Source organism: Neophocaena asiaeorientalis, unplaced genomic scaffold (assembly GCF_003031525.2).
Source record: "Neophocaena asiaeorientalis asiaeorientalis breed wild unplaced genomic scaffold, Neophocaena_asiaeorientalis_V1.1 scaffold7, whole genome shotgun sequence".
Classification (NCBI taxonomy): domain Eukaryota; kingdom Metazoa; phylum Chordata; class Mammalia; order Artiodactyla; family Phocoenidae; genus Neophocaena; species Neophocaena asiaeorientalis.
The window spans coordinates 13,457,053-13,483,295 of NW_020185337.1; the positions used below are offsets into that span (position 1 = coordinate 13,457,053).

At 37.5% G+C, this 26,243-nt stretch overlaps 1 protein-coding gene across 1 annotated transcript; it reads right to left on the reverse strand.

The window, feature by feature from the left end:
• Positions 1-19,091: 19,091 nt before the first annotated feature.
• On the reverse strand, positions 19,092-20,254 carry PDHA2 (pyruvate dehydrogenase E1 subunit alpha 2). The gene is given in 2 exon segments (XM_024736200.1): positions 19,092-19,891; positions 19,894-20,254. Coding segments are annotated over 2 exon segments (1,161 nt in total).
• Positions 20,255-26,243: the final 5,989 nt, after the last annotated feature.

The window sequence follows — 26,243 nt, forward strand, 5'->3', positions numbered from 1 at the left end:
CTTCCAACAAACAGAAGCCCAGGACCACATGGCTTCACAGGCGAATTCTATCAAACATTTAGAGAAGAGCTAACACATATCCTTCTCAAACTCTTCCAAAAAATTACAAAGGGAGGAACACTCCCAAACTCATTCTACATGGCCACCATCAAACTGATGCCAAATTCTGACAAAGGTATCACCAAAAAGTAAATTACAGGCCAATATCACTGATGAAGATGGACGCAAAAATCCTCAACAAAACACTAGCAAACTGAACCCAACAACATATTAAAAAGATCATACACCATGATCAAGTGGGATTTATCCCAGGGATGCAAGGATTCTTCAATATATGCAAATTAACCAATATGATATACCATATTAACAAAATGAAGAATAAAAACCATATGATCATCTCAATAGATGCAGAAAAAGGTTTCGACAAAATTCACCACCAATGGAGAGACCTTCAAGATGGCGGAGGATTAAGACGTGGTGATCACCTTCCTCCCCACAAATACATCAGAAATACATCTACAACTCCTACACAACACCTACTGAACGCTGGCAGAAGACCTCAGACTTCACAAAAGGCAAGAAACTCCCCACGTACCTGGGTAGGGCAAAAGAAAAAAGAGACCAAAGAATAGGGATGGGACCTGCACCTCTGGGAGAGAGCTGTGAAGGAGGAAGTTTCCACACACTAGGAAGCCCCTTCACTGGTGGAGACAGGGGTCGGCAAGGGGGAAGCTGTGGAGCCATGGAGGAAAGCGCAGCAACAAGGGTGCAGAAGGCAAAGCAGAGAGATTCCTGCAGAGAGGATCAGTGCCGACTAGCACTCACCAACCTGAGAGGCTTGTCTGTTAACCTGCCTGAACAGGTGGGGGCTGGGAGTTGAGGCTCAGGCTTCAGAGGTCAGATCCCAGGGAGAGGACTGGGGTTGGCTGTGTGAACACAGCGTGAAGGGGGCTAGTGCACCACAGCTAGCCAGGAGGGAGTCCTGGAAAAAGTCTGGAACTGCTTAAGAGGCAAGAGACCATTGTTTCCGGGTGCACAAGGAGAGGGGATTCAGAGAAGTGCCTAAACGAGCTTCAGAGATGGGCACGAGCCACGGCTATCAGGGCAGATGCCAGAAATGGGTATGAAATGCTCAGGCTGCTGCTGAAACCACCAAGAAGCCTGTTTGCGAGCACAGGTCACTATTCCACACCACCCATCCCAGGAGCCTGAATAGCCCGCCACTGCCAGGGTTCCATGATCCAGGGACAACTTCCCCAGGAGAACATATGGTGCACCTCAGGCTGTTGCAACGTCACACCAGCCTCTGACGCCGCAGGCTCGCCCCACATTCCATAGCCCTCCCTCCTCCAGGCCTGAGTGAGCCAGAGCTCCCTAATCAGCTGCTCCTTCAACCCCGCCCTGTCTGAGCAAGGAACAGATGCCCTCAGGGGACCTACATGCAGAGGCGGGGCCAAATCCAAAGCTGAACCCCAGGAGCTGTGCGAACAAAGAAGAGAAAGGGAAATCTCTCCCAGTAGCCTCAGGAGCAGCGGATTAAATCTCCACAATCAACAGAATGTACCCTGCATCTGTGGAATACCTGAATAGACAACAAACCATCCCAAAACTGAGGTAGTGAATTTTGGGAGCAACTGTAGACTTGGGGTTTGCTTTCTGCATCTAATTATTTTCTGGTTTTATGTTTATCTTAGTTTAGTATTTAGAGTTTATTATCATTGGTGGATTTGTTTATTAATTTGGTTGCTCTCTTCCTCTTCTTTTTTATATAAATATATATATTTTTTTCCTTTTTTCTCTTTTTGTGAGTGTATATGTGTATGCTTCTTTCTGTGATTTTGTCGCTACAGCTTTGCTTTTACAATTTGTCCTAGGGTTCCGTCTGTCCATTTGTTTTTTGTTTGTTTGTTTGTTTAGTATAGTTTTTAGCGCTTGTTATCATTGGTGAATTTGTTTTTTTGGTTTGCTTGCTCTATTCTTTCTTTCCTTTTTTTTATTACCTTCTAATTTTTTTACTTTTAATAACTTTTTAAATTTTTTAATAGCTTTCTTTTCCTTTCTTTCTTTCCTTCCTTCCTTCCTTCCTTCTTTCCCTATTTCTTTTTTTCTCCCTTTTCTTCTGAGCCAGGTGGCTGACAGGATCTTGGTGTTCTGGCCGGGTGTCACACCTGTGCTTCTGAGGCAGCAAAGCCGAGTTCAGGACATTGGTCCACCAGAGACCTTCCAGCTCCACATAATATAAAATGGGAAAACATCTCCAGAAGCCTCCATCTCAGTGGTAAGACCCAGCTCCACGCCACGACCAGCAAGCTCAGTGCTGGACACCCTATGCCAAACAACTAGCAAGATAGGAACACAACCCCACCCATCAGCAGAGGGGCTGCCTAAAATCAAAACATGGTCACAAGCACCCTAAACCCCACCACCGGATACAGTCCTGCCCATCAGAAAGACAAGATCCAGCCTAAATGCCAGAACACAAGCACCAGTCTCCTCCACCAGGAAACCTACACAACCCACTGAACCAACTTTAGCCACTGGGGACAGACACCAAAAACAATGGGAACTACGAATCTGCAACCTGTGAAAAGGAGACCCCCAAACACAGTAAGTTAAGCAAAATGAGAAGACAGAGAAACACACAGCAGATTAAGGAGCAAGGTAAAAACCCAACAGACCAAACAAATGAAGGGAAATAGGCAGTCTACCTGAAAAGGAATTCAGAGTAATGATAGTAAAGATGATCCAAAATCTTGGAAGTAGAATGGACAAAATACAAGAAATGTTTAACAAGTACCTAGAAGGACTAAAGGGCAAACAAACAATGGTGAACAACACAATAAATGAAATTTAAAATTCTCTAGAAGGAATCAATAGCAGAAAAACAGAGGCAGAAGAGCAGAAAAGTGACCTGGAAGATAAAATTGTGGAAATAACTACCACAGAGAGCAATAAAGAAAAAAGAATGAAAAGAACTGAAGACTATCTAAGAGACCTCTGAGACAACATTAAACCCACCAACATTTGTATTACAAGGGTCCCAGAAGAAGAAGAAAAAAAGAAAGGGACTGAGAAAATATTTGAAGAGATTATAGTTCAAAACTTCCTTAATACGGGAAAGGAAATAGTCAATCAAGTCCAGGAAGGGCAGAGAGTCCCATACAGGATAAATCCAAGGAGAAACAGGCCAAGACACATTAATCAAACTATCAAAAATTAAATACAAAGAAAAAATATTAAAAGCAGCAAGGGAAAAACAACAAATAATATACAAGGGAATCCCCAAAAGGTTAACAGCGGATCTTTCAGCAGAAACTCTGCAAACCAAAAGGGAGTGGCAGGACATATTTAAAGTGATGAAAGGGAAAAACCTACAACGAATATTACTGTACCCAGCAAGGATTTCATTCAGATTTGATGGAGAAATTAAAACCTTTACACACAAGCAAAAGCTAAGAGAATTCAGCAACACCAAACCAGCTTTACAACAAATGCTAAAGGAATGTCTCTAGGCAGGAAACACAAGAGAAGGAAAAGAACCTACAACAACAAACCCAAAACAATTAAGAAAATGGTAATAGGAACATACATATCGATTATTACCTTAAATGTAAATGGATTATATGCTCCAACCAAAAGACATAGACTGGCTGAATGGATTCAAAAACAAGACCCATATATATGCTGTCTACAAAAGACCCACTTCAGACCTAGGGACACATACAGACTGAAAGCAAGGGGATGGAAAAAGATAATCCATGCAGATGGAAATTAAAAGAAAGCTGGAGTAGCAATTCTCATATCAGACAAAACAGACTTTAAAATAAAGACAATTACAAGAGATAAAGAAGGATACTACATAATGATCAAGGGATCAATCCAAGAAAAAGATATAAAAATGGTAAATGTTTATGTACCAAACATAGGAGCACCAAAATACATAAGGCAAATGCTAACAACCATAGAAGGGGAAATCAACACTAACACAATAATAGTAGGGCAGTTTAACATGCCACTTTCACCAATGGACAGACCAACCAAAATGAAAATAAATAAGGAAACACAAGCTTTAAATGACACATTAAACAACATGGACTTAAATGATATTTATAGAACATTCAACCAAAAACAACAGAATATACTTTCTTCTCAAGAGCTCATGGAACATTCTCCAGGATAGATCATATCTTGGGTGACAAATCAAGCTTGGTAAATTTAAGAAAATTGGAATCGTATCACATATCTTTTCTGACCACGCTATGAGACTAGATATCAATTACAGGAAAAAGTCTATAAAAAATACAAACACAGGGAGGCTAAACAATACACTACCAAATAACCAAGAGATCACTGAAGAAATCAACAGGAAATCAAAAAATACCTAGAAACAAATGACAATGAAAACACGACGACCCAAAACCTATGGGATGCAGCAAAAGCAGTTCTAAGAGGGAATTTTAGAGCAATACAATCCTACCTCAAGAAACAAGAAAAATCACAAACAAACAACCTAACCTTACACCTAAAGCAGCTAGAGAAAGAAGAACAAACAAAACCCAAAGTTAGAAGAATGAAAGAAATCATAAAGATCAGAGCAGAAATAAATGAAATAGAAATGAAGAAAACAATAGCAAAGATCAATAAAACTAAGAGCTGGTACTTTGAGAAGATAAACAAAATTGATAAACCTTTAGACAGACTCATCAAGAAAAAATGGTGAAGACTCAAATTAATTGAATTAGAAATGAAATAGGAGAAGTAAAAACTGACACTGTAGAAATACAAAAGATACTGAGAGATTACTACAAGCAACTATATGCCAATACAATGGACAACCTGGAAGAAATGGACAAATTCTTAGAAAAGCACAGACTTTCTATCTACAATCCACAGATTCAGTGCAATCACTATCAAACTACCAATGGCATTTTTCACAGACCATTTACCAATGGTCTTTTGTGTTCATGGAAACACAAAAGATCTGAATAGCCAAAGCAATCTTGAGAAAGAAAAACAGAGCTGGAGGAATCAGGCTCCCTGACTTTAGACTATACTACAAAGCTACAGTAACTAAGACAGTATGGTACTGACCCCCAAACAGAAATATGGCTCAATAGAACACGATAGAAAGCCATGAGATAAACCCATGCACGTATGGTCACCTTATTTTTGATAAAGGAGGCAAGAATATACAATGGAGAAAAGACAGCCTCTTCAATAAGTGGTCCTGGGAAAACTGGACAGCTACATGTAAAAGAAGGAAATTAGAATACTCCCTAAAACCATACACAAAAATAAACTCAAAATTGATTAAAGATATAAATGTACGGCCAGACACTAACAAACTCTGAGAGGAAAACATAGGAAGAACACTCTATGACATAAATCACAGTACAATCCTTTTTGACCCACCTCCTAGAGAAATGGAAATAAAAACAAAAATAAACAAATGGGACCTAATGAAACTTCAAAGCTTTTACACAGCAAAGGAAATCATAAACAAAGTGAAAAGACAACCCTCACAATGGGAGAAAATATTTTCAAATGAAGCAACTGACAAAGGATTAATCTCTAAAATATACAAGCAGTCCATGCAGCTCAATATGAAAAAAAAACCAACCCAATCCAAAAATGGGCAGAAGACCTAAATAGACATTTCTCCAAAGAAGATATACAGATTGACAACAAACAAATGAAAGTATGCTCAACATCACTAATCATTAGAGAAATGTAAATCAAAACTACAATGAGGTATCACCTCACACCAGTAATAGCCATGATCAAAAAAATCTACAAACAGTAAATGCTGGAGAGGGTGTGGAGAAAAGAGAACCCGCTTGCACTGTTGGTGGTAATGAAAATTGATACAGGCACTATGAAGAACAGTATGGAAGTTCCTAAAAAACTAAGTATAGAACTAACTACCATATGACCCAGCAATCCCACTACTGGGCATATACCCTGAGAAAACCATAATTCAGAAAGAGTCATGTATCACAATGTTCATTGCAGCTCTATTTACAATAGCCAGGACATGGAAGCAACCCAAGTGTCCATCAACAGATGAATGTATAAAGAAGGTGTGGCACATATATACAATGGTATATTACACAGCCATAAAAAGAAATGAAATTGAGTTATTTGTAGTGAGGTGGATGGACCTAGAGTCTGTTCATACAGAGTGAAGTAAGTCAGAAAGAGAAAAACAAATACCGTATGCTAACACATATATATGGAATCCTAAAAACAACAAAACAAAACAGTTCTTAAGAACCTAGGGGCAGGACGGGAATAAAGATGCAGACGTAGAGAATGGACTTGAGGACACAGGGAGGGGGTAGGGTAAGCTGAGACGAAGTGAGAGAGTGGCATGGACATATATACACTACCAAATGTAAAATAGATAACTAGTGGGAAGCAGCCACATAGCACAGGGAGATCAGCTCGGTTCTTTGTGACCACCTTGAGGGGTAGAATAGGGAGGGTGGGAGGGAGACACAAGAGGAAAGAGATATGTATATGTATACTGATTCACTTTGTTATAGAGCGGAAGGTAACACACCATTGTAAAGCAATTATGCTCCAATAAAGATGTTAAAAAAAAATTCTGCACCCATTTATGATAAAAACTCTCCAGAAAGTGGGTATAGAGGGAACCTACCTCAACATAATAAAGGTTGTATATGACAGGAACAAGACAAGGGTGCCCACACATATGTGGAATCTAAAAAAATTTGTATAAACTATCTTATTTACCAGGCAGAAACAGAGACACAGACGTAGATAACAAACATATGGATACCAAGGGGGAAAGGCAGGTGGGATGAACTGGGAGATTGGGATTGACATATATTCACTGTTGATACTATGTATAAAATAGATAACTAATGAGAACTTACTGTATACTACAGGGAACTCTACTCAGTGCTCTGTGGTGACCTAAATGAGAAGGAAATCCAAAAAAGAGGGTATATATGTGTACATATAGCCAATTCACTCTGCTGTACAGTATAAACTAGTATAATATCATAAAGCAACTATACTTGAATAAAAAAAAAAAGTGAATTTTCTTGGTGAGGCACTGATATTCCAATACTCTGCAAGTGTAAGAGAGTGGTATTGACCCCAACTTCTGTATTATTTGCACATATAAAAGATTAACATATATATGTAATGGAAAGATAATGCAACATTCTGATTAGCTTGTACCATGTATATATATATTTGCCACCCTCAAGAAAAATGGAAACCATAACTATGATTGCACATGTTTACTATCAGAGACCCCATTTTTTTATATAGCAATTCAATTAAAATTTTCTATACATTAAAAAACAACTTCTTTTAAAAAATGAATTAAGAGGCTGCTGAATCCTGGCCAAAAAACTGCTTTCACATTAAGAATTAATGTTCACTACTATTTAACTGTGTTTACAAAACCATGCTGTGACATACGGTCATTAATGTCAACTTACACTTCCAAGAATCCTCATCCAAAATTGTTATAAAAATGAAAAAATGCAGTGAATTTTGCCTACACTTTAAAAGCAGCTCTTTTGCCCCTTTCCGGTTTGCCCATTTCTGTCCCCCTCTGACCTTGAAAGAACCGAATTACATAAATGAGATCACTAGGCAGTTTAAATAATAACTCTTTGACTTATACTCTCCTGAATGCACACCATGCCTTGCTTAACCTGTTGACTCTTTTCCTAGATACAATAAATAAGAATGAAGAACTAAGTAGTTAAAGAATGGCTAAGCTCTCTACCTGCCACAGCCCCCTTAGCAATCCTGCAGGCAGATCATGCAGGCAAGATAACACCTGAAGACAGAGCCAGCCAGTCCACATGCAATGCAGAATGATGCAGACCCCAACCTCCTACCTCAGTGATTCACTGATATTCTCCCCCCTCCCCCATTTTTCCCTTTAAAAACTGTCATGGCTGAGTAGAATCTTCGGAGTTCGTCTTGGGACATGATTCTACCTTCTCCCCCAGATTGCTGGCTTTTCTGATTAAAGCACCTTTCCTTTCTATTGACACTTTCCTCTTGAATTATTGGCTTTTGATCAGTGAGCAGCCAAACCCGAGTTAACAACTTCAATGCAGTGAACTTTGCCTACACTTCAGTGTTCAAAAACTAGTCATCAACCATTAGGTGGACCAATCTACAGCAAACTGAAAGAACAGAGAAAACTTTAAATGTAATAAAACTCCAGAAATATACCACTTGAGAAAAATATTTGTGAATCAAAATTTTCTTCACTGTATGTGTTGAATTGCTTCCTAATATACTACTGTAGATGAATATACTGTTCAGAACTGTTTTCTCCCAGGGTCATATGGTAGCTCTATTTGTAGTTTTTTAAGGAACATCCATATTGCTCTCCATAGTGGCTGCACCAATTTACATTCCCACCTACAGTGTAGGAGGGTTCCTTTCTCTCCATACCCTCTCCAGCACTTATTGTTTGTGGATTTTTTGATGATAGCCATTTTGACTAGTGTGAGGTAATATCTCATTGTGGTTTTGATTTGCATTTCTCTAATCATTAGCAAAGTTGAACATCTTTTTGTGTGCCTCTTGGCCATCTGTATGTCTTCCTTGGAAAAATGTCTATTTAGGTCTTCTGCCCATTTTTTGATTGGGTTGTTTGTTTTGATGATATTAAGCCACATGAGCTGTTTGTAGATTTTGGAGACTAATCCCGTGTTGGTCACATCATTTGCAAATATTTTCTCCCATTCTATGTTGTCTTTTTGTTTTGTTTATGGTTTCCTTTGCTGTGCAAAAGCTTTTGAGTTTAATTAGGTCCCATTTGTTTATTTTTGGTTTTATTTCCATTACTCTGGGATACAGATCAGAAAAGATATTGCTGCAATTTATGTCAAAGAGTGTTCTGCTTATGTATTCCTCTAGGAGTCTTATAGCGTCTGGTCTCACATTTATGTCTTTAATCTATTTTCATCTTATTTTTGTGTATGGTGTTAAAGAATGATCTAATTTCATTTTTTTTTTTTACATGTAACTGTCCACTTTTCCCAGCACCATTTGTTGAAGAGATTGTCTTTCCACCATTGTATAGTCTTGCTTCCTTTGTCATAGATTAATTGACCATAGATGCATGGGTTTATTTCTGGGGTTTCTATCCTGTTCCATTGATCTATAGTTCTATTTTTGTGCCAATACCACACTGTTTTGATGACTATAGCTTTGTAGTATAGTCTGAAGTCAGGGAGCCCAATTCTTCCAGCTCCATTTTTCTTTCTCAAGATTGCTTTGGCTATTCGGGCTCTTTTGTTTTTCCGTACTACCATATGACCCTGCAATCCCACTCCTGACATATATCCAGAGAAAAACATGGTCCGAAAGGATACATGCACCCCAATGTTCATTGCAGCACTGTTTACAATAGCCAAAACATGGAAGCAACCTAAATGTCCATCGACAGAGGAATGGATAAAGAAGATGTACATGTATACAATGGAATATTACTCAGCCATAAAAAAATAACGAAATAATGCCATCTGCAGCAACATGGGTGGACTTAGAGATTGTCACACTGAGTGAAGTAAGTCAGAGAAAGAGAAATATCGTATGATATCACTTTTATGTGGAATCAAAAAGAAATCATACAAATGAGTATTTACAAAACAGAAATGGACTCACAGACTTAGAGAATGAACTTATAGTTACCGGGGGGGGGGGGGAAGGGAGGAGGGCAACTGGGGCCGTCTGGTCGGGGGGTCCCGGTGCTCTTTTTCCTCCGGTGCTTCTTCCGGTTGGAGTGGGGAGATGGGGGAGGCTCCAGCTTGGGGCTGGAACTGAGCACCTCGGCTGGGCCACTGATTGGGGGGGGGGGGGGGGGGAAGGGTGGAGGGAAGGGATAGTTAGGGAGTTTGGGATTGACATGTACATACTGCCATATTTAAAAAGGATAACCAACAAGGACCTACTGTATAGCACAGGGAACTCGGCTCAATGTTATGTGGCAGCCTGGGTGGGAGGGGAGCCTGAGGGAGAAAGGATACATGTATATGTATGGCTGAGCCGCTTTGCTGTGCCCCTGAAACTATCACAACATTGTTAATTGGCTATACTCCAATATAAAGTAAAAAGTTAAAAAAAAAAAGAACCGTTTTCTCCCCATTTTACTATATTTGATCATCTTTGAAACCTTGTGTGATTCAAACATGTGTCTCTTTTAATTGTAGTAGCAAGGCCTCTATGTATCACTTTCTTCTGAAAAATACTTTGTTAGGAACTTAGGTAAAGAAAATACAAAAACATACTAAAAATATTTGATATTTGAAGAATTAGGCTGAATTGCATAGAATATCAAATGGGGAAGGAAAAACTGTACCTAATATCCATGTAATCATTGAGAAACAACTGTGGGTGGATACAAAAATCATAGTTTCTTGTTTCTATTACCAAGCTCTGTAACTAAATAATCATATATTTCCTTTTACAGTAGTGTGTTTTTAAAGATGAATTAGGTGACAATAACAAATATTTACATAGCCTGAAGCTATCTATGTTTAAATAAAGCTTTCCTAAATATACATACTGTTTTACAAGCATGCACATAGGTTAATTTAGAAAAGAAAAAGCAGTCTTGAATCAGAATATGATTAACTAAAAATGTAATATCTGTCTATCTATCTATCTAAATGCTGATAGTCATTTCATCTTACAACTTCTATATAGTGTTTCCCTAATTATAGCTGCAAAGAGATAATTTACTCAGCAAACAAGGACTATAATTCTATGGGACAGAATAGAGTCAGCAGGTTGACATCTGTGAATTATGCAAATAAAGGACTAGAAAACAACCAGGACCTAACAGGCAACTCCCATTCAGATGGAAAAGGGGAGTGAGGGAAAGACTCTTCTCAGATAATTATTAAAGTTGGGAGGGCACTTATTCCCAGGGTGCATCTCAGGGAGGACTAGTTTGTTTTGGCTTGCCTCCTCAAGCGGAAATTTAAGTGTGAATTAAAAACTGCCATGCTGAGTTTGAGAAGCAGCTCTTTCTCTTTGCCAAAGAACAACATTGGATAGAGGGCAACATGTCATTGATTTTGAAGCTCCACTGCATGTTTTATACCCTTATGGTGAATAGTAAGTAGTTTAAAGCTGTTTAGGACAGAAACTGTGAATAATGCTAATAAATAGAGTGTTTGCACTGCGGCTCCTTTAACTTGACAGAATGTTGCCACCTGCTCCTTAATGTTTTCAATGAACATGAAAATAAAGTCCTTATTAAGGAATAAAAAGAGCAAATTTATCCTCTAAGGAAACATTGACACATATGTAAAGCTTATTGTGCATATGACAAATTTCTTTCTAAATTAGCTAATATATGTAAGGTTCATAGCATTTTAGAGATTTGAAAGGTTTCATGCTAATAAAATCTTTATGGCAAGTGCTATGTTTCATACTAAAATTTGACAAAATAAAATGCAGCAGGGTTATTAGAAAACAGGGTAGTTCAATGTGAATAAGTAGTCTGGATAATAAGGATAGGTAAGCCACACTCTTAGTAGGACATGCCTACAGAAAATATGCAGTAAACTCAATTTACAGACCAGGTGACATTTAAATTTTCCACTGATGACCTGTATAATGCAATAAGAGCAATGCTTAGTGAGTTCCTGGAATCACTGAATAAAAATCATGACTAAATTTTTGGAATGACAGATTCAAAATCTAAATGACATGTGTGAAAGGTAAGAGACAAACAATGTTTTTTTTGGTAAAGGTTTGTGAGAAAAATCAAGCTTTCAACATAGGACAGGAGGGAAAGAGAAGCAGCAGAAGAGAAGGGAAAATATAAGTACCATTTGGAGCAGTTAATAGGTGTCAAGCAATAAACATTTTATGATGTTATTTCCAATCCTCACAACAGCACTACAAGGCAAGTATGATACTCCCCTTTTCTACAGAGTAGTAAAGAATGACTGAGAAAGGAACATAACTCACTCAAGATGACACAGCCAGAAATGACAAGAGTCAACCTCAGTTGGGTCTGACCTCAGGTATATTTGAGAGTTCAGTTAACTCTGCTGTGATAAGAATTCAGTTCTTTTTCCTCAGTTAGCCTAATTCAGTGAATAAATAATCATTCAGTGTCAAAATAGTGAAACTGTGTTTCTACTATCTTTTGATCTGTCAGAATTCTTTTTTGATTTTTTTTTTTTTGTAGAACCCTTGGTTCAAATCTCAACAATTCAAAAAGATACAGCAAAATACATAAAGGATCAAGAAGAATATCAAAAGATAATGTGAAGACTGACAAAGGATTTTTGAAGATAAATTTAAATCACCAAAAAAATGTCACTTCCACAAGAACTGACTGAGTTCATAATGTATTGATACTTTCATACTGGTAGTAAACTCTGATGATTTGGTTCCAAATTTTGTGATATTCCACATGATTTCTACAGCCTTACGTGTAAGGGAAGCTGTAGGATTTTACAAGATATCAGTGAAAGAAAAAGCTCTCCAGTTCCTGGAACCCAGATTACCTCAAGGAAGTAATGAGCTGTGCACTCAGTAGCACTGCAGTCCACATGGATGGTGATGGAGAAGTTCTCTGGGTACTATAGGAAAGTTACTCTAAGTCTCTAATGGAAGCAAATTATATATTTTCTAAAGTGACAGTATCACTCTAGCAATTTGCAAATAAAGTGTTCCGGTGAAATCTAATAGCTCAAACTCACTAGAACCATTATTAAAATAATTGCTTCCTCCTACTTTTTTCTTTTTCTTTTTTTTTTTTTTTTTTTTTTTTTTTTTTTTTTGTCAAAGTCCTACTTTGTGTGGCAGTCGGCTTTTAAAAAGAAGGTAATTTAAACTATAGCAGGACACAGAAACTACATAGGCAATATTCTCCCTCTTTTATAATTCTAATATATGACTGCTGAAATAGCACTGCAGCCTGGAAAGCTCACTTCTAATAGAACATTTGTGGATAATTGAACTCTTGCTCATTGTTCAAAAGGTCATGAGGTTTGAGTGGGCTCTTTTTCTTTTGGTAAATTATTCAGTTTGAGTATTTATTGGCCTGTCAAAAGGAAAGTATTGTATGAACTCTTTGTTGCTCTTCACCATTTTCTAATTTGATTGTGTTCTATTCTGTGCATAAAAGTCGGTGGAAATTTTCCATCTCTCTTTCTCAAATTCCAGTACAGAGACCTCTCATCTTTGCTCTTTGCTATATAGATCAGCCTCATGGATCAAATAGACACAAATTAAGTCAATGAGAAAGAATTATAATACTGATTGAATGGAGAGTTTTGGTTGATCAGATCATTGTTTTTATTAATATTTGGGAGCATTTCCTAAAAGGGATCTACAATAGGAAGAGTGCGGCTGATTTTTAAGGAATCGCTAGTATTAGATTATCTGTAGTCATTTATAATAGAATGGCAAAATCTGTATTTCCTACCCGTGATTCTACCAAAATAGTGTCTGTATAATATCAACATGCTTTACTATAGTTAATAGAGCAATAGGCCCCAATTCTGAAGAAAGTTTGGGTGCAAACTGGGCAGTTCCATTACTCCTACATGGTCTTACTGTCCAAACCTGCTGGCCCTTCATTGCTATTTTCTATATCTAGTGCTGGCTGAAAGATAACTACTTGTCAAAAGTGAGAGGATCATAAGAAAACAGAGGGTGGCTGAAATTGCAAAAATTTATTCCACATGAAGGTCTTTCTTCTGACCACTGCAATCTTTACACTTAGCTATCTATAAAAAACTGAAGATTTAAAAAATTCCTTTCAGATGACGTAGATTCTTCAACTTTTTGTCTTTTTTCTCAGTGAACAGTTCTCTCTTCCTATGGACCAGAAATGTACATTTATTGATCACCTTGGGTATACCTGGAACTAAGTTAGATGTTATTTTACTTCTTTGTTTTACTTTTGCAACAGTCATTTGGGTCAGTCTTATTACAGATGAAGAAGTGGACACACAGAGAGTTAAGTCACTTTCTCAAGGTACCATTTTTCAAAGGTGCCAGTGCCATGATCTGAACCCAGATGTAAATGCCACTGAAGTCCAGACTTTATTTCCATGTCACATAAAGACAGGGCTGCCTTCAGACCAAGTGATGCTGATCAGAAAGCATTAGGTTCTAAAGGGCCTGTCATTACATGAGATGCTGCTGACTCAATTCATCCAATAGATATTGACTTCGGTGATAACACAAAGGTCACCAATATGCAAGCCTATTTGTTACATATTTCCACCTCATTTTCCTTGCCTCTGGTTTAGTCCTAATGTCTCTCTCCTTGTCTATACCTACCAGTTTGATTCAGTTCCTGACTTCCTTCCAGCTTTGCCTCTCAGGTTCTGTTAGTCTTGAGCCCTTAGCTTCCTGGATTCCTCTTCATTAACTGGGTAGACTAGTCACGAATAGCTGTGAACTCGTAACGACTTGCTCCCACATTGCGTTGGCATTTCAAGTGCTGGCTTTGACTCATCAAGGCCTAAAACTTACCAATCAACAGAAAACTTCCTTCCGGACTCTAGACAAGCCTCAGTCGGTGAAATTGCAGTTCACAGCAGTGTGTTTCTTGACCAATGGTTGACAGTATTTTACTATAAAATCCTCAAGACACAACGTCATGCTTTAGTTCACCTGAAAACCAACCTTGATGGTGGAAAAATATGTTTTGAACAGTTGTAATTTTGTTCCTAGATTTTATTTCTATTGAGGACTTGTATCTTTCCCTTGCTACTTCTAAATTTTGAAACTCTGCACTGATACGTCCTATGGGCTTTCTGATTCTGACTTGGTTTACTAATCCTCACCTGTTCTCCTGACACACCTGCCTTGGACTAAGCAATATAACTTGCATTTCTGCTGAGTCTATTGCTGTGTAACAAAGTACCTCAACAATTAGACTCTTAAAAGCAACCATGTTGTTTTTCTTGTGCTTTTGTACATTAAGAATCTGGGCAGATTTTGGTTAGTGATCCCACTGATCCTTCAAGACACTGTTGTGGTTTTCAGCTGGCAAACGGGCTAGCTGGAGGGTCCAAGATGGCCTTCACTCACATACCTGTTGTCTTTGCAGGTCTGGCTGAAGGTTGAGCCAGCTGGGACTGGTAACCAGAGTGCCTGCCCGTACAGTCTCTAGCAGGGGACTCAGTGTATTTGAACTTCTTCACTGGAGAATCACAACTCCCGGAGAAAAGGTTCCAAGAGACATGAAGCAAAACCTGCCTGTTTCTTACGTCTTGGGCCCTGACACTCTACAGCATCATTTCTGCTGCTCTCTATTGGTCAGAGCAGTCATAAGCCCACCAGATTCAAGGGGAAGGAACACAGATCCTACTTCTCAATGGTAGGAATTATGCTACAGCAAAATGAAAACATTATGCTAAGTGAAAGAAGACAGACACAATAGAGCACATATTGTATGATTTATATGAAATGTCCAGAATAGGCAGAGACAGAAAGCAGACTTGTACTTTCCAGAGGATGAAAAGAAATCAGGAGTGACTGATGGGTATGGGTTATCTCTTTGGGATGATAAAAATATTTTGGAATTAGATAGTGGTACTGGCTGCACAACTCTGTGAACATACTAAAAACCACTGAATTGTACATTTTTAAAAGGATGAATTTTATGGTATATGACTTGTATTTCAATTTTTTTAAACTAGCACTTTCTCACAAATTATCATTAAATTTCAGTAATATCTGCTCTGTTTTTTGTATGTTAGATTGGCAGACATGTCAATTTTTAAAAATAAGTGTAATTCTAAGGTTCTAAGTATTTCCTTTATATACTTAACCTCCTTCCTTTCTTATCTCATTCCACAGATATGCACACTATCCTTTACCTTTATAGAGTATCATAAAGATTAAGATATTAGGAACTCTTCCTTCTCTCAGATATTCCAGCATTGTTGCAACTATTTAATTCTTATGACCATCATGGTTTATTATGTCTTCTAATATGTGGATAAAATAGACTAAGTGGCATAGTACTTTAGACAAGAAATAGAATCCCACTGCTGGATTTCTACACTTGATTTACATCTTGGTAAATAAATTGCTATTATTAATTTATTCCTTGACCTAAATGAAAACAACAGGGATTTTTGTTTCTTTTCTTTTCTTTTTTTTTTGTATCCTTACAGAATTGTGTGCAACCAGTGATATGATTAAATTACAATCATGAATATACACATAAATGCCTGTACACATAAATGCCTGTACATTTTTTTAATATAGAAAATATTCAAAACTCTGTGCTTTAATGGAATTTGAAACTTGTATTGTGATAAATGTTTTTCTTCTGCTATAGTAAGACTGGACTTTTTTCCTGAAATGAAGTGTCTGTGTTTCTTGGTTTATGATGGTTTCATATCTAATCAGTTATTTGTATGTTAAGTTTTACTGACATTAAAAGAATCCATAATAAAAATTTATAAACAAAATCCATAAACAAAAATTGAAAATGATTTCTATATACTGTCTACAGAAAATAGCTTTAATTGAGCAGCTTATCTTCCACTTGCAAGTTTATGGAAATATAAGTATGTCAAAATAAATAAAAAGTAGAAGAATTCTTTGTCATTCAAAGAATGTGATTATTTTGACCATCTTATGAATTACTTTGTTTTTGATGAAAAAGATTCAATCAAGTCACCTCTGAACTGAAGCTGCAAAACAAAAACACATTAACTAGTAATATCACCGATTTATAAACAAATTGATGCTTATCTCTGCTTTTCTGAATTTAGAATGTTGAGGTTACCTTACTTGTTTAAACCTATTTGGGGAAAGGTATGGAGATTAAGCGTCCACATATGTGTTCATATGTTTATGGACTCACAGGCCTCTGAGATTTTGGTTTTCTATTAGAGTTCTTAGAAAGTATCTACGCTTTTATTTGTAGAAGCAGATGCTGTAAAGAAAAGGTTTTAACTTTTTTTTAAAAATTGAGCTATAATTCACATATAACATGATATTAGTGTCAGGTGTACAACATAATGATTCAATATGTGTATGTATTATGAAATGATAACCACAATAAATCTAGTTAAACATCCATCACCACACACAGTCACAATTTTTTTTTTTTTGTGATGGGTTTTAACCTTTAACAACTTTTGGTGTTATCTGCAAACTATTTCTTTTTTGTTGTTGTTGCTGTATGCGGGCCTCTCACCGCTGTGGCCTCTCCCGTTGCAGAGCACAGGCCCAGCCACTCCGTGGCATGTGGGATCCTCACGGACCGGGGCACGAACCCGCGTCCCCTGCATCGGCAGGCGGACTCTCAACCACTGCGCCACCAGGGAAGTCCCTGCAAACTGGTTCTTAAATCACAGGCAAATTCTGATTTCTGATTTCAGTGAGTCTATCTCAGAGGAGTAAGGTATGCCAAAATCATGCTCAATAGGACTTTAGGTCATTTGGTAAATATAACCAAGTAAAGATGTTTTCACTGTCATGACTTGTTAATTGATATGGTGGTACTGGACTATAGAGAAAACCAAACCTGTATGATTCAAGTTAGATTTTCTCATGCAAAAAGTTATCTGTGAATGCTCAGTTCTGGCCAAGGCAGATTTTATTTTCAATTTTTTATTAATATCACCTCCTCTGCTTAACTCCTTTGGTGTCGTCATATCTGTTCATTTATTTTTCAGTCTGAAATTTACTAAGAGTTCTTTAAAGTATGGAATAACGGTACAAATGGATTATAAAATAAGAGTAGCTTTCACTGGAAGATTAAAGCAAAATGCAGTTTTCCTCTAGATTTTAACTTTGCTTACATTTTTCCTTTAAATTGATACACTAAAAATATTGCAATTAAGCACAACATGAAAAAATGTCCTTGTCCTATCTCCCCCTACTCTGTTATATATCATGTTTTATTGGAAAAACGGTCAATGTTAAGTCGCTTCAGCATCAATACTGAATACTCACGCATGTGTGTGTGCACACGCACACTATGTAGTAGGCCGTGCTCAGTCGGTGAATTGAAGCAAACTACTTTAAGTGACACAGCAGTAGGGGTCCTGATACTTTGGTACTGCTTGAAATTACTTCTTAACTTCAGAACAGTGACTTTACACCTAAACCTCTAGCAGGGTTGAGCAGGAATCAAAGAGCTATTTTTTCCTTTACATAAGAGTATTTACTAAAATAATATAAAGCTAAATCAAACAGAACTATTACAGAAGATAATTTGGGAAGTTAAATAATATTTTCTCTGTTTTTCCTATTTTTTTTTAAAGATTTTTTTGATGTTGACCATTTTTCTTTTAAGTCTTTATTGAATTTGTTACAATATTGTTTCTGCTTTATGTTTTGGTTTTTTGGCCGTGAAGCATGTGGGATCTTAGCTTCCCAACCAGGGATCAAAACCACACCCCCTGCATTGGAAGGCGAAGTCTGAACCACTGGACCACCAGGGAAGTCCCTGTTTTTCCTATTCTAGACTTGTATAAATTTTAAATAATCTTTAATATATTCACATTGTTTAAGTAGTTAAACAAGGAAGCCTGAGGTGGCTGAGGTGGCGCTAATGTCTTGGGAGCCTAAGTAAGCAAACCAAAACTAAGCTAGAGTCCATGCACTCAAACTAAGCAGATGAAACTTAAGAACAACCAATCACAAACGGCCAACTAGGCTTTCCCAAATAAGGCAACTCCTTAAGCTATCACCTATCAAATCATTTCCTTGTTCTGCTTCTCTCTAAAAACCTCTCCCCCAGCTCCTGTTGGTAGAATACTCCACCTTTTGTTTGGACTACCTGATTCTAGCTGATGTATGCTCAAAATCAACTCTTGAAAATTTTAATGTGCCTCAGTTTATCTTTTAACAATACTAAATGATTAACTGTATAGTATCTTTTAATGCAATAATGTACAATTGAATGTAATATCTCAACTGAATGTATATCTTTCTGTGATCTCATTTATGTCTTTCCATTATCTCTTAATTATCTCAATTCCTCTTAATAAAAGTTTAAAAGACTTTTGTATTACGGGTTTTATTCCTCCTTAACAAAATTGCATACACAGTTTCTTAAAGTTGACCATGAATATATTCTCCTTTTAACTGACTGACTTAAACCTGATCCACTGATTTGCACCACGAATTTCAAAAGGTAGATTAGTACTGTAGATGTGACGGCTTAATTCTTCCAAAGGTGGTTCAGGATCGGTTATAGCAAACTGAGCAGCAGCATCAATTTCTTTCCCCACTTCAACATCAATTTCCTTCTATTCTTCAATACTGGCAAGTTTGTTGTTTACCATTTTATCTTTGAGAAGCATGATAGGATGGCTATTACTTCTTAAATGCTGAACTTCTTCTTGTGTACGATAACTGATTCCAGGGTGACTCATACTGTGTCCATGATAATGGTATGTCAGCAGCTCCATCAGTATGGGCCCCTTTCCAGATCTACAATAGTCAGCTGCAACCTTAGTTGCCTCCCAAACACATAGAACCTCCATTCCATCTACCTTTAGGCCAGGGATGAAATTGCCTCTCTTGCAGTAATCAGTGTTGGCTGCTGCTCTCTCAACAGATGTTCCCATTCCATAGCGGTTATTCTCTCAGATGAAAATACAAGGTAAATTCTACACAGCTGCCATATTATAAACTTCAGATATCTGACCCTGATTAGCGGCACCATTCCAATGTAGAGTCTAACACACCTCGTTGTTTCCCTTATATTTACAGGCCAGAGCAATACCAGCTCCCAGCGGTCCCTGAGCGCCGACAATGCCATTGCCTCCATAGAAGTTATTGGAATACATATGCATTGACCCCCCTTCTCCTTCAGCACAGCCACCTCTTCGACCTGTCAGCTCTGCTAGAATTGATGGGACAGAAAGTCCACGAGTACACATGAGCCGTGAGCCTGACAGGATGCAATAACATGATCCGTGGGATTTAGCCCAGCCCCAAGACCCACACAAGCTTCCTGACCATCACACAAGTGACAGAAACCACGAATAAATTTCTGTTTTTACAACTGATCCGCCTTCAATTCCATTCGACAAACGTTCTGCATCACCCTGTAGTATTTGAGTCCATCCTCCCGGGTGAGCACTGCGGTGACAGGGGGACCCTCTTCCAACCGATAAAGATCACATTTCTTAATCTCAAATGTAGCATCATATGAATAGTTACAGGATGCCACAAGCACCCTGTTAGCGGGCTTCTGGGTGACAACAGACAGCACGCTAGAGACAGCAACAGCCAGCATCTTCCTCAAGGAGCGCAGCCAGGGAGGCCGTGAGTCTCCATCTGCCAAGGTCACCTGAGTCCCAGTCTCCAGTGGACCCTCCACCCCCCAAACACACGCTGCACCACAATGACCGTGCGCCAGTGGCAGAGGCCACGCCATGCTGCGTGAGGCCGCAGGCCGCAGCCTGGATCAGCTGATTTTTACAGTGCCTTCCAACTGTAAAATTAAGAATAAAGGTTGTTTCTTGCCCTGGGAGACTTGGCTGAACTACACTCTGTTCCTAACTAATGCCATCATCATTGCTAAAACATCATAATCTCGGTCCCTTTTCCCTGCTATACGCTAAAGTAATGCTTCCTGAACGTTGTATTCAATGGAAAAGAGGAGAAAACACAATCCTTAAGGCACACAAGAGCTCTGACAGGTTAAGCCAAAGATGTTCTTACCAATATTTCTTTAAAGTCTTTTTGAAAATCATTAAAATATATATGAATATTTTATCCTACTCCACAATACACCATGTTTATTTTAAAGTAAAAATAAAGATGCAAATTATTTGTAGTTTACATAAGTTAAAAAAAACACACACACACTTTTTTTAAAAAGTTGGGGCACCGGAAGAGTACGCACATTTACACTATGGATTCTAGCACCTGTGTCTCCTGATTGGTGGTGAGGGAGGACACGTGACAGTACACAAATCCCTACCTGAGATTAAAAGTCTAAACCCAATAACAAGCTTTGCCTGGTGTGCGAAAATTGAAATCAGGGTTGAAATGATCTAAGCGTAAATGGAATGGATGTTCTATGGATGTCCAGGAAGCAATCAGGGTTAAAGTAGCTACTAACAAGTTTTTACATGGCACTTTTCCTTGCCCTTTATTGTAATCCTGAATCCTGTTCAATTTTATCCCTATTTTCTAATTTTTTGGAGGGGTGTTGGTCTATTCCTATCACGTCTTCAACAGGTCTCCTTAGAAAATATCAAGATTCATATGGCTTTGTTTCTTGTTTTTATATCAATCTAAACAGAACCAGTCTTAGTCTGGGAAATCAAGAAGCATGTTCTTATAATATTTCCTTATATAGTAAACATTAGAAAGCATAACTTCTTATAAAGTGACGCACTAAAGAACATGCAGTTTGGACTGAAGAGCAACAGAGTTTGCTTAAGCAGTTGGTTTAATCATAGGACAAAAGAAGTCTTAATGCCTAGCGTTACAAAGATCACATACCATTTTCCTCTTTTGTGCTTTTGTGATTTTGTACCCCGATAAGCCATCCATAAACAGGGATTCTGTTCTATTTAGACTATTAAGCAATTCACCTTAATGGATGCTTTGTTTTATATCCTCCACCTGTTTGTAAATAAACAAATAAAACACAAAAATCCCTGTTTATAAATTCTCACTCAAATCCCTATGACATGTTCAAAGCAGCTGCCTTCTCTAACCTAGTTATAAGTATTATCATGGATACCTCTTATAGTATTCAGGCAGGAAGAAGAAAATAGCTTGTTAAAAAGTTATTATATCTATTAAAACTCCATCCTCCTCCCAACTTCCCAACCCAGACGTCATAAATGGGCTTCATCTTTTCACTCAATTTAAAATTCTGCTTTTGGAATTCATGGTCTTGCTGTGTTGTTTGCTCCTTCTTTGATAGTTAGCCTGTCTCTGCTGTTCTCTTTCATTCCTGCAGGTACTGGAGATCTCCAGGGAGCATTATCTCCATGAGAATGAGAAAAATGACACTGCATGATCGAACAGTAGTGTTAATGGGTCACTGAGTGACAGCTGAGCCTTCTCTCAGAGGCATCAGCCAGGCTAGCACTGCCAGGAACACAAGAGCTATACAGTAAAGTGTGCCAATTTAATCTTGTCACATGTAGCCTGGGCTGCAAAGCTAGAGCTCCCCTTAAAAGCCCAGTGTGACAAGGCTAAACCTGACTCATGCCAGACGAGAACATGCAAAGATGCTAACTGCAAAATACCTGTGCTACAGGTCACCACAGAAGATGGCCCTTTTATTGCAACAGGCTCTGGTTAAGATAATAAATAATAAAATGGGAAATTTGTAGGGACCTTTTGGACATCAGTTACACTATACAACCTAAATTCAACTTAAAGATAGACAGATGAAATCATATTTACAGACTATGATGTCAGAGTATTTCCATTAAACTCATTAAACCTGATGATTTTTCTTTAAGTTTAAACCCATCCACATTTTCAAAGTAAAAGTAAAATTTCCAGACGTCAGGTAAAAGTTTAAAACCCCCAAGGAAATGCTGAGCTGTTGAACCTCTCTTATCTGCCCCTGGCTAGACAGGATTCAATACACATGGACAATACAGCCAATGATAGTGTACTTCTCTGCGAATGATTTATTCTTTTGTCTTGTCATTGTTCAATACCATGTTTATTAGCAAACAGAACTAAGAGTCATCTACATGTTCACCACTGAAATGTTTGCAATTAAAATCCTCATAAATCCTAAGTTTTTAATTAACACCAAATCTTACTTTTAATCTATTTGAAATTAAAGGAAAACAGATGAGCACTTTTATAAGGCCAATAGTAGACTTTGCATTAATTAACAAAAATCCTAATAAAAGAGGAGCCAGTGATTATAGTAGCCATCATTAATGTCAGTGTGACAGAATTTCGCTTTGCATGTGTAATGGTTGATCCTCTACAGGCATTTATGAATTCATCTTAAAAGTGTCACCCCCATTGAATCAATAGCATATAAAATATTTTTTTATAAGCGACAAGGAAACACTAAAAAAAGAACAGCATGTTTGAAGAATATTAAATTCCTCCAGTAATAATTATGTACTTTCACCAAATGTTAAATAAGGAAAGCTGTTAAAGAGTGAATATGTTCTACATAAATAATCAGATCTCATTATAAGATTACTGGCAATATATTTTTTTCATAGCTCTAAGATTTGGCAATTAAAAGTGATGAGTAAGAGAACTTGGTGAAAAAAATTAAGACATATATAACTCACAGAAGAATTTTTCCCATTTGGTCTAATTATCTCCCTTGGAGAAAGGGAAAATGTCAGTACCATATATTCTACAAAATAATGACAACCAAGCAGGGTCCTCCTCTAATGTTATAATAAATGAGCTTAGTTCAGAACAGTTCAGAGCCCTGGGCAAACAATATTTTTTTCTTCTCCTCACCCTCATCCTAATTCTGAAGTATCATTAAATAAAAATTCAGGACAAATTATCATGAAGAGAAGACAATTGAAAACAAGAGGTAAAGTGAGGGTGCTCCTCATTCCACTCAACTAATGATGGTATAAAGAAAGGAAAGACATTATGGGTTAATTTTTAGTAGAGACTAATTGGAGCCACCATCTTTCTCCTGCTGGATGAGCAGAGTCATCTGAGTCATCATGCCCACAGTATCCAACCAACCCTTATCCCTAGAGTTCGGTACCAAGGTCTAGCAGATCATGATAAAAGGGGTCATTATACAAAACTGTAAAAGAAGAGTTTCCATACATTTTAATAAGCCCCCTATAATTAGAACTGAAATTGACTATGGCCAAGTGAGATAAGAAAAGCAATTCATGTATAATTTGGTGTCAAGATTTACTATGGCCTACTGTCTCAACTAGTAGAGGACTAGTGCAGGTATCAAAAGCTGTGAAGTGATTTCTGCTCAGTACTTTGAGTTGTTTTGTAAAATAAAAATCATCAATTCAATATATGTTTCTAACAAATCAAAGCAAATTCAAGAAGCCCAAGTCAGGTCTCTTTGCATTTCCTCCAAAAATTATTATTTACATTTCTTGGGAAAATTTTTTTGTTCACAAGATCTTAATTCTCACATACTTAAACACCCATATCTCAAATTTTCATTCTCTAAATATACATTTATCTTTAGTAGTTTTAATTTTAATAGCAATAAAGTATACATTAAATGTGATAGTAAAAATAAACTATATATTCAATAGTGAAATGATGGCTTCTCTCCTTTGAACAAAGTCTTTTGTAATATATGTCTCTTAACTGTACATTTTATGATGTTTTCTGTATTAATGCCCTCAACAACACTTCCTTCTAACAACTTTGGTAGACTATTACCTTTTCCTAATATCAGTATGTGATAACATAATTAGCACATTTATTTCCTTTGACTTTGCTTCTTTGAAGATCTGAGTCACTGAACTAAGATTTAAAGAGACAAGGATATTGGCAAAATTCCAGGGCACTGCTGCCCCCTAGAAGGAAGTTTGAGCAGCACATCTGACCATTACAGACAAATCTTGGGAAAAAGAGAGTCTGAGATCTTGCACCCCACTTTTAACAACCTACTGTTGGCTGCATCATTGGTTTTTTTGTGCCCTCTTCTTATCTAAGCTTGGGCACAGGGTTGCCTATCACATCCTAAACTAAGATCCTAATACACTCCATGGCTCTCTCCAGAGATCCCTGCGGATATGTAGAGTCATACAAACAAAATTTTCTCAACAAAATAATATTTTTTAAAATAATGAAGATGACATTTGAAGCTATCGTGTGCATTAATCTGAGATTTAAGGAACTACTGTAAATATTGCCCAGGTTTGTAAAAACCTTTCAACTCTTTGTTGGAGATACAAAGTTTGCTCATTTGATTTTTACAGAGACAGGTAAGGCAGTTTCTATCATTCTCAATTTCTATATGAGGAAACTGAGATCTAAAGAGTTTAGATGAAAGGCAAAAATTACAAAGTTAGTAAAAAGTATAATATTCATCCTTTATTTATTCAGCACATATAATGAAGTGCCTTCATTTCTGTACTAAGGAATAGAAATAAAATGATGATATACAATAAGATTTTCCTCTACTTAATCCAGTTCATATGGAGGTGTTGTGCTGTGAGCTCTCCCAGATTTTCTGGCATTGCATATAGAAAAGGACACATCATCATTGAATGACAGAGAAAGAGACACATGAACAGCTGCTATAGAGGCAATAAGACTAATGTATTGCATGCTGGGCAATGGTTACAATGACAGTTTGTCTTTACTGGGATCAATGATGAACAAATTAAAATAGAGTAATGTCAAAAAGTGACACAGAAAACAGAACAGTCTAATTTTGTAAAGTTGTGTTGTCTCCTTTAACTTGGTAATACAGCAGAGCTGAAAAGGCACACTGGGAAATATGAAAATCAGGATCTCATAATTATGCAATACATTATGAATATGAATGCAGTTTCTCCAAGCAACCTGAGACAATGCTGTAGATGTTTTATGGAGATTTTTGGGCGTGAGAATCTCTCTGTTCCCACGGACCCACTGTTCATCTGGATTCTAAGATATTTCCATAGTGCCCAGCACTGTAAGTCTAAAAGGCCACCATGGGAGAAGCCTCAGAGAGGTTTTTAAATGAGAAGTCTAATAAACATCATCCTCATTGCTAAATGAAGATAGTGTGTAAGAAGAGTTTTTAAGCTCAAACATGTTAGGCACTCATCAAAAGCATCATATTCAGAAAGCAAGATTGTTGGAGGATTGTCAGAGGAAGTTAACAAGCTTCTGTCAGGGCTACCAGCTCTTCCATTCTCTTAGGCCATGAGCGCTGCATTAAAATTTACAACGAATTTCTTCAAAAATTCTTAATCTTTATCTGCCTTCATCTAGCCCTCACCCACCTCATTTCATGATAAAATTACTCTATTTACTGTAAGGATGAATTACACCTTTTTAAGGGATTTCTCATATTTTACAGAATGTTTCCAAATCATATGGAAAATTATATGGAATGCATAATATCCCCATTGATCTGAGGAGAAACAGACTCAACAAGTTTGATAAGTCCAGCAAACATTAGGCACGGCCTCAAGTCATACATCTAATTCATGGAGAGCCAGCCTCAGTTGATCAAATGCTCCTTGCCTTCACATACTACACTGCTCCCCTCACCCTAGCTGCCTGTCTTCTGATAAATTTTTACATCTATTAGAGCTTCCTTCCCACTAATCTTAGCGGAAGAGGAA